Genomic DNA, 9,485 nt, shown 5'->3' on the forward strand with positions numbered 1-9,485 from the left:
GTGTGCTTGAAGCTCTTTAGTTACACAGAGTTGGTGTCCTCTGCTCAGTGCTGATCGGTCCATCCGTCCTTGGAGACTCTATTCTGGAAGGAGCTGGTTCAGTCTTGTGGAGAGGTTGGGACTCAGCGTCATCTTCATCTTGTGTGTGGCTTCTTTTCCAGATGAGAAACTTTTTTTTTTTCTTTTTTAATTTTTAAAAAGAATCACAGCCAAAATAAGACATTGACTGGAAAATCCAAAATGGCTGCGCTTACCCTACTCCAGGAGGGAGCTGGGCCACTACACTTTCCTGGGGATCTTGGCCCTCTTGCGAGCGATGGCATCCTCAACCGCCTTGAGCTGTTTAAGGAGCAGCTCTCGCCTTGACAATGTGCTGGCCTTCCCTGACTTGGTGCCTGCTGTGGCAGTATCTGTGGCTTTGCCAGGCATGCTGGTGACCTTGCTGGAGCCCTTAGACTGGGGTGACAGTGGATGCTTCCTGTCAGCTGGGGCAACAACAGCTTTAGCGTTCTGGCCTCTCTGCCTCTCTGGTTTTGGGGAACCCATTCTTCCACCTGATTCCCTGTCTCGAGAACCTAGGTCTGGGGACAAGTTGGCCTTCTTGGCAGGAGGGCTCTGCCGGTCCTTGTCTGATGGCTCATAGCGCTTCCGGCTTCCTTTATCAGCCGCCTTGTTCAACAGTGTCAGCTTTATCTCCTTGTGGGCAACAAAGGACCCCTGTTGGGGCTGCCCAGGGGCCACCGGCTGAGGTGCATGCTGGGAGGCCTTCCCACCTGCTGGAGCTTTAGAGGACTTGGGTGGCTGCCTGGATGGATCCCGACTCCGCTTTTCCTCTCTCACTCTGTCTTCTTTCTTGGATTTCCATTTCTCCTTCTTGGTCTGGGCAGGAGTTGGGGATCGAGAGCTGGCTGAGGACACAGGACTGGCCAGGTCTGCATATATGTCATCTGAGTCCACACTGTGCGCTGAGCTGCTACTCGAGGTGGCGCTGGACACTGAGGAAACGCTGCTCACACTCAGAGACCTGGATCGGGAACTGGAGCCACTGTAGCTGCTACCACTGCTGCTACCACTGCCGCTGATCTTCTGCCTCCTTGGGGGAGTCCTGGTTTGCCGCTCCTTTCTCCTGGCTTCTCGGAGATCTCCAGATTTGGCAGGCTCAGGACCAGGAGCAGTAGTTTTGGTGGCCTGTGGTGGGGCTGGCTTCTTTATTGACTTCTTCCCTGCTTTCCTGGGAGGTGGGGCCGGCTCCCTCTTGGTTCTGACTGGAGGTCTGTGTGGGGAAGGTGTGGGAGACGGGGATGGGGATGAGGACCTGGACCTGGATCCGCTGCCTGAGAATGAGCTGTGTCTGGAAGAGCAGCTAGAATAGGAGCTGTAGGAGGAGGACCGGGACCGGGACCGGGACCGGGACCAGGACGAGCCAGAGCCAGAGTAGGATGAAGACCTTGAAGATGACCTGGAGGAATTGGAAGCAGAGGCTGAGGAGGCGGAGGTTTTGCGAAGTCTTCGTGCCCGGCTTGGGGAGACAGACACGCCAAGCTTCTTCTTGGGAGACTTGGATCTGCGCCAGGGGTCCTTCCACTCATTGGCTCGCTTCACCTGGGGCCCCGCAAAGGTGATCTCCTTCTTTGGTGGTTCAGCTTGACGGCTTGGTGGCTGTGGGGACCGGGGCTTCGGCTTCTCCTTGTACTTCTCCCGGTCCTTGTCCCTGTCTCCATCTCGGTGTTGCTGGTCCTTCTCTTCTCGCTTGGCTCTCTCTCTCTCCCACTCCTCTTTCCTCCGCTGCCGCTCCTTGTCCCGCTCTTGTTCCCATTTTCGCTCCCACTCTCTCTGCCTGCACTCCCTCTCTCGGTCACGCTCTCGTTCCCGCTCGCGTTCTCTTTGTCTGTTTTCTCGCTCTCGTTCCCTCTCTCGTTCGCAATAGTTATGATACCGCTCTGCTTCTGTATACTGCACCCTGAAATTCTCGTACTGTCCACCACGCCAAAACCGCTCTATCTCATAGTCATAACAAGGATCTGCATAAGGCTCAAGTGTTGTGTCTCTGACATCTCTAGGCACTCCAGAATTCCAATCTCGGAAGACTTCATTCTCCTTGTCAAACTCCTGGTCGTCTTCACCAATGGTTACTGTGAACCTTTTTTCTTCAAAGTTGGGCTCCTGCTCTTTCAGAATGGTTGCTTTTTTTAAAACCTCTTTTGCATGTCTGAGTCCACGTTCCCAGGCGCTCTCTGTTGGGGGCTCTGGAGGGAGTGGAGGCAAAATTTCATCAACCACTGGCCCACCCCAAAGGTTGGCAGGCATCAGTGGGTGAGGTCCAAGAGGCAGGGCACCATTGGTTGGAAAAGGTTCCGCTTTGGTGATGAGGGAGTAGTTGCCCTTGTCATCCACTCCAGGGTGGATAAACCTACAGCTCATTCCCCACATGCAGTTTCCTTTAACCTGACCTCTGAGTGGTATGGAGTTTGGTATTGGTGGAAGAAGAGTGGATAATGGTGTCACATCTTTCATAAAGAATCGGCAGGTGGGGCAAGGCCTCACCTTCCCGTCACTGGGGTCCTTCACTTCGCCTTCCTCCAAGTCATCATCGTCTATCTCGCCATCATCGATCTCCCCGTCACCATCCTCTTTCTTCTTCTCCTTGGCAGCTTCTGTGGGTTCTTGTTCTCCCACACTTTGGACATCAGGCTTCCCTTCCTCTCCGGGAGCCCCTTCCCCCTTCTCCTCCTCCTCCTCAGCCCCAGCCTTCTCAGCCTCCTCGTCCTGGGCAGCAGGAGCTGGCTCCTCAGGGACCTCATCATCATAGTCTAGTTCATGCTCATCCAGTTCCCGGGTCACTGAGGAGGCTTCATCCCTGAGGTCACTTGTCCCATCTTCCTCAACATCATCCCCCTCCTTGCATGGGGATCCCGCTGGGCCCCTGCTCAGCTCATGAGCCTCTGAGTCCTGATCTTGGAACTTGGGCTCACTGGCTCGGTCTTCCTCATCCGAGGATGTCTCCTTCTGGCTTTGTACCCTGGTTGCATTTTCCTCCTCCTCCAAATCAGAAGCCCTTTCCCCAGCTCCATCCAAATCTTGTTCAGATCGACTTTCCCTCAGAATGTCATCATCTGAGAGTGCCAGCTGTTCTTCATCCTCTGGGGAGTGAGGATCCAGTTCAGGGCTCTCGGCCACATCCATCAGGACCCACAGATAGTCTGCAGCCCAGTTCCCAACAATGGTTCAGTCGTAGCTGTGAATGGAAGTCCAAGGATCTAGGAGTTACTCTCGTCTCACACAGCAAGCAGGTGAAGGAGCAAGAGCAAGACTCCCTTCTTCCAATGTCCTTATATTGTCTCCAGCAGAAGGTGTAGCCCAGATTAAAGGTGTGTTCCACCACACCTTTAATCCCAGATGAGCTTGATTTAATGAGATGAGCTTTATTTAATCCCAGATGAGCTTGATCCCAGATGAGCTTGATTTAAACTCAGAGATTTAATCTTCTGGAATCCATAGCCACTATGCCTCAAGATCTCCATACCAAGATCCAGATCAGAAACTTCTATCTCCAAGCCTCCAGATAAGGGTCACCGGTGAGCCTTCCAATTCTGGATTGTAGTTCATTCCAAATATAGTCAAGTTGATAACCAGGAATGGCCACTACACTACCTGAACATGGTCTAGACTCTAGAATCTATCAAACTGAGAGCCAAAATAGACCTTTTTTTTTTTTTTTTCTCTCCCCTCCCCTATTTCTTTCTTAGTATAAAAGCAGGTTTATCAGGAGCAGCTCTTGAGTGAGTTCACTGACTACACAGGAAGGAGCCAATGAAGTCACCATGCAGAGGGAGATACAGGAGTCTGCTGAGTGTTCAGGAAGTAAATCCGAAGTTCTCTTAAAATGTTTGAGCATTCCCCATCTACAACTAGAGAGGAGTTTCAGGTTTGGGGACATATTGAATTGGTTCCAGAACTGGCTGGCTTCAAACGTGTTCAGATCATTCACATTCTCCTCTCAGGGGGCTGGGAAATGGGAACTAGCCTAGGGACAGAGAATCTCAACCTCTGCCTTGGGATAGGTAATGTGATGAAGAAGAACCGAATGCCTTCTTCTACTATCCTCAAATGGGTCTGAAGAATTACTCTTGTTAATGAGTGCCAAGAAAAAGTTCATTTGAAACAGCTATTGTGCCCGGTAAACTCAGCTGTCAAAAGTATATGGGAAACTAAATATCTAGTAGGGGTGAGACTATAGGTCTTAGTTTAATTTCCTTCTAGCACTATAATCGCTTGGCTACTTTACACTAAAGAAAAGGCATCTCTAAGCTCACAGTCCAGAAGGCTAGGAGGTCACACTTCCTAAGCGACCCGGGACTCTTGGAGCACAGTGGGTCTGTCCAACCTGTGCTCACTTGAAGTTGCGAGAGCAAGTTGCAGGAGGCTCCAGAGAATTCAAGCGGGCCTCCTCCTGAGCCAACCTGCACGATCTGCTCCCCTTTTTGGGCGGCGAACATGTGCCATGCTGAGTGGCCAGGAAGGGAAAATGACAGTTTCAGGAAAAGCAACCTCACCATGGCAGACCCTGGCGCGCCACCTGCCCGCTGTCTAGGCACGCACTTTGGCCACACAGCCAGGGGCCCACCTGAGAGCCTGCACTCACATCTTTAAGTTGCAGTTTATAATGATGTGAAAGCAAATAGGGCAGGAGTGCTAGGTCACTGGTCACATGGAAAGCAGATACAAGCAATGCAGGTGTGCAGTTTACTAATTCCATTCTTATTCTGGCCCCTAGGATTCACTGGATTAGTGCCACACATATACAGGGTATATCTCCCCTCTTCAGTAACTTCTGCAAACTAGCTCATAGAGACAGCCAGAAGTATATTTCCATAGTAATATCTAAATTCATTCAGGGAATATAAATAATCACATTAATAATCACAAAATCAACTCTGGACATTCAAATACACCACTTCAATTCAAAATCCAACACTCCTAGACAGCTAAAATTTCATTTTCATCTCAAAGCATTAAAAGAAGTTAGTCTACCAAAGAACATACCCCTAAATGGTAAAAATCACAAAACCATTCAAAAATCCATAATTTAAAGTCTCCACAGATATTCAAAGCATTTGTTTAAATTTGAGCCCATATAAAATCAATAAGATAGTTGTCTACTATCAATACATAATTGTACAAATTAAACATTACCACTCTAAAAGCAAGGAATGGGAGCATAACAAGGAAAGAGAATAGGAAAGCAAGATTGAAACAAACCCATCAAGGCAAACAATAATACTATCAGGGAGGATGTGGAGAAAGAGAAACACTCCTCCATTGCTGGTGGAATTGCAAACTGGTACAACCACTCTAGAAATCACTCTGGAGTTTCTGCAGAAAATTGGAAATAGATCTACCTCTTGGACATATGCCCAAAAGATATCCCACCATGCCACAGGGGCATGTATTCCACTGTGTTCATAGATATTTATTTCTGATAGCCAGAAGCTGGAAAGAACCCAGATATCCCCCAACAGAAGAATGAATATAGAATGTGTGGTTCATTTACACAATGGAATACTACTCAGCATTAAGAACAAGGACATCCTGAGTTCTTCAGGCAAATGGATGGAATTAAAAAAATATCCTGAGTGAGGTAACTCAGACCCCAAAAGGACATGCATAGCATTTACTCACTAATAAGTGGATATTAGACAGAATAAGTACAGAATATCCAAGATACAGTCCACAGAACTCAAAATGGTCAATAAGCTGAAGTGCCCAAGTGTGGACACCATCAATCCCACTTGGAAGGGAGAAGAAAGCAGTCACAAGTGGGGAGGGAGAAAGGAACCTGGGAGGGAAACTGGAAAGGCAGGGATGGGGGTGAGGAGAGGAGAACCCTAACTGGAATTGGGTGATGGAAAAGGAATGAAGCCCTGAGAGCCAGCAGAAAGAATGGAAAGAGGCAACCTGGGGAAGTAGAAGGTGCGGGAGGGGATCCTCTAGAATGTACCAGAGACCTGAGAAGTGAGAGACTCTCAGTTCTCAAAGGAAGGGACCTTAGATGAAAAGCCCAACAGTAGGGAGAGGGAACTTGTAGAGTCCACCTACAGAAGAAAAACAGGGAATTAAGTGGAGGGATGGGGTTCCCATCCCATAGTCAAAACTCTGACACAGAAGTGCTCTCATGTGGAAGAACTTCAGGAACAAAAATGGAGAGGAGAATCAGGAAAAGGAGGTCCAGTGACAGGTCAAAATTGAGATCCAGCTCAGGGGGGAGGCCCCAAGGCCTGAGACTGGGACTGTGCTATTGTGTGCTTACAAAAAGGGGCCTATCATGGCTGCCCTCCAAAAGGCCCAACAAGCAGTTGAAAGATCTAGATGCAGATATTTACAGCCAACTAATGTACAGAAACTTGTGAACCCTGTGGTTGAATTAGGGAACAGCTGGAAGAAACTGAGAAGGAGGGCGACCTTGTAGGAGGACCAGACGTTTCAACTAACCTGGACCCCCTGAGATCTTTCAGACACTGAGCCACCAACCAACCGGGCAGCATAAACCAGCTGATATGAGGCTCCCAACACATATATAGCAGAGGACTGCTGAGTCTCGGTTCAGTCAGAAAAGATGCATCTAACCCTGAAGATACTGGAGGTTCCAGGGTCTGGAGAGATCTCGTGTGGATGTGGGACATTCTTGGGACATTCTCTTGGAGATGAGAGGATAAGGTGTAGGATGTGTAACAAGTGGAGCATGGATCGGGAGGGGGATAAAGTCTGGACTGTAAAATATTTTAACATACATGTGAAAGCTCACAAGTGTATATAACTCCAGTTCTGTGGGATCTAATACCCTATTTTGCCCTCATGGATCTCTGAATAAATAGGTCATAAACATTCATACATACATGACACCTACACACATAACATAAAATAAAGAATAACTTAGTTTAAGTAGGACAAATTCTGTTGATGTATCCTCAAAGTATACTGATGCTTTCTTTGTCCTTTTCATTCTTGACAATACCATTCAGCAATGTTCTTTTTCCCTTAAAAATTCACTCCTTGATAACTTTATGTACACACATATAAGACATATTCTTTTATCATATCAACTTCCTATTGTCACTCTGTCTTTGTTATTTTTCTTTTGTTGTGAAGAGATACCATGACCAGTGCAAGTTATAAAGGAATTGGGTGATTATGGTTTCAAAAGTTAGAGGATGAATGAGTATAGTTTCAAGCACCATGGCAGCAGGCACACATTACATGACTTATGAACTTGAAAGCCTTCAAAACATACCTGGCATAGGTTACATATCCTCAAAGGGGTCAGATGTAGGGCATTGTGAGGTCTTATGCACTCTTTAGCTGCCATTGGGTAGGGAGAACTTTGTTGACCATACAAAGCTGAGGGTGTGGTCCACCATTGTTCTGACAGGTAGGTAACAAGGGTGCTCAGAGCTCTGGAGCCAGTTGAAGGAAGAGCGCCAGTATGGCATGTGTGGTCAAGAGAAGGCCTAAGCCCACTGCCTCTGCACCAGCAAGATCCAAGCAGAAGAAATATAAAGCTTCCTGCTGTTGAAGGTGCAAGTATTCCAGTGCAGCTTCATGCTGCAAAAGTTGTGCTAAGGTGAGAGGTCCCAAGCTAAGCTCATTGCTCACCTTCTGTTGCCATCCCTTCCTCTAAGACTTTCTCAGGCCTGCTATAAATGTCTCATCTACCTCTGCCCTTTTTCGTGAATCCCCATCCACATTCTATCTTTCTTCCAAACCAGTGCTCTTGTGACTTTAGTATGTTGTTACTTCAGATAATGAGAAATGGAAAGAGAGTTTCTCGAATGGCATCAAAGGTGAAGGGAATCATCAAACTAAGGATTCTGAAGTAACACAATCACAAAAGAACTCACACAATATGTATTCATAGATAAGTGGATATTAGCCCAAAACTTAGGATACCCAAGATATAAGATACAATTTGATAAACGCATGAAACTCAAGAAGAATGAAGACCAAAGTGTGGACACTGTGCACCTTCTTAGAATTGGGAACAAAACACCCAGGGAAGGAGTTACAGAGACAAAGTTCGTAGCTGTGATGAAAGGATGGACCATTTAGAGACTGCTGTATCCAAGGATCCGTCCCATAATCAGCTTCTAAACGCTGACACCATTGCATACACTAGCAAGATTTTGCTGAAAGGACCCAAATATAGCTGTCTCTTGTGAGATGATGCCGGGGCCTAGCAAACACAGGAGTGGATGTTCACAGTCAGCTATTGGATGTATCACAGGGCTCCCAATGGAGAAGCTAGAGAAAGTACCCAAGGAGCTAAAGGGATCTGCAACCCTATTGTTGGAACAACATGATGTACTAACCAGAACCCTGGAGCTCTTGTCTCTAGCTGCATATGTATCGAAAGATGGCCTAGTCGGCCATCAATGGAAAGAGAGGCCCATTGGACTTGCAAACTTTATATGCCCCAATATAGGGGAATGCCAGGGCCAAAAGAATGGGAATGGGTGGGTAGGGAAGTGGGGGGCGCTATGGGGGACTTTTGGGATAGTATTGGAAATGTAATTGAGGAAAATATGTAATAAAAATATTAAAAAAAAAAGATGCTAGTCAATATGCTCAAGAATTAACGGCCTACCAGCAAGTGAATGAGATGGTCAGCTTGACAACACAAAAGAAGAAGTTCCACCAAACCCCGAAAAAGCCCTAGTTCCTAATGAAGACCTGGCAAGCTCCTAGGCCCTAAGTGGGTCCAAAGCCCTAAGAAACATCAATGAATGGGTCTAGGAGCTGAGCCACAGTCACGATGTCACGGGCAAATTTCACCACTCGATAGTTGTAAGATGATGACAATAAAATCAATCATGTGTGAAAATGTGTATGTAACTCACTCTCTGATGGTGTAGCAGGAATGGGGGTGGTGGTGACAGAAGGGAAGACTGGGTAGGTGATAAGAAGAAACATTGGTTTCTAGAAGGTTGTGAGTGGGATGAACAATCCCCTGATGGGCAGTCATAGGAGGGTCAGAACTGATCTAGCACAAAAGACCCCTGGTGCTTTATTTCAAAGGGTAATAAGGAAAACCCAGGGTCTTCCTATATGTTGCTGGCTAGGGCTGCAGCATGGTTTCAGACTATTACAACGATATGAAATGAGGTATGGGTGGCAGATATAGCCCCAACTTAGGCAGAACATCAACTTTAGGGCACCTGCCTCCTTGTGGTGCTTCTTGCACTACTTGGACTAAAACCTTCAGATGGGCCAAAGACTCCACCCCATCAAAAGGCACCAGTGTATATTAACAAAGACAGTGTTACTGACTGGAAGCTGCAAGTGCCACACTGATTTAGCCTGCCTCTTCAGAAATTGGGGGAGGAGTAGGACAGTGATGAGGTTTCTGCCAACCAGTGCTGGCCACAAAGCAGGTAGGAATGTCTACTGCATATTTTAAAACAACTGGGCCTTTCCAGATAGCTTTACTCTGT

The 9,485-nt window shown here is 47.3% G+C and overlaps 1 protein-coding gene across 3 annotated transcripts; it reads right to left on the reverse strand.

The window, feature by feature from the left end:
* Positions 1-279: 279 nt before the first annotated feature.
* On the reverse strand, positions 280-3,937 carry LOC110288867 (zinc finger CCCH domain-containing protein 18-like). 3 transcript variants are annotated; one of them, XM_085837668.1, is made up of 2 exons: positions 3,838-3,937; positions 280-3,200 (listed from the first exon to the last, which is right to left on the reverse strand). In XM_085837668.1, the coding sequence occupies exons 1-2, from the start codon at positions 3,935-3,937 to the stop codon at positions 280-282; spliced, it is 3,021 nt and encodes a 1,006-aa protein (XP_085693794.1). The 3 variants fall into 3 exon arrangements, with proteins under 3 accessions (XP_085693794.1, XP_085693795.1, XP_085693796.1); XM_085837669.1 differs by lacking the exon at positions 3,838-3,937 and having other exon boundaries at positions 280-2,445; positions 2,506-3,183; XM_085837670.1 differs by lacking the exon at positions 3,838-3,937 and having other exon boundaries at positions 280-1,024; positions 1,091-3,183.
* Positions 3,938-9,485: the final 5,548 nt, after the last annotated feature.

This window comes from Mus caroli, unplaced genomic scaffold (assembly GCF_978045245.1).
Source record: "Mus caroli unplaced genomic scaffold, Mus_caroli_1 scaffold_5, whole genome shotgun sequence".
NCBI classification, from domain to species: Eukaryota; Metazoa; Chordata; class Mammalia; order Rodentia; family Muridae; genus Mus; species Mus caroli.

Bases quoted from the DNA above. Each gene is read 5' to 3' on its own strand.
- LOC110288867 (XM_085837668.1), bottom strand. From the start codon at position 3,937: ATGTCCCCAAACCTGAAACTCCTCTCTAGTTGTAGATGGGGAATGCTC. The intron at 3,201-3,837 runs GTATCTCCCTCT...ACTGGGCTGCAG, and splicing joins TGAACACTCAGCAGACTCCT to ACTATCTGTGGGTCCTGATG.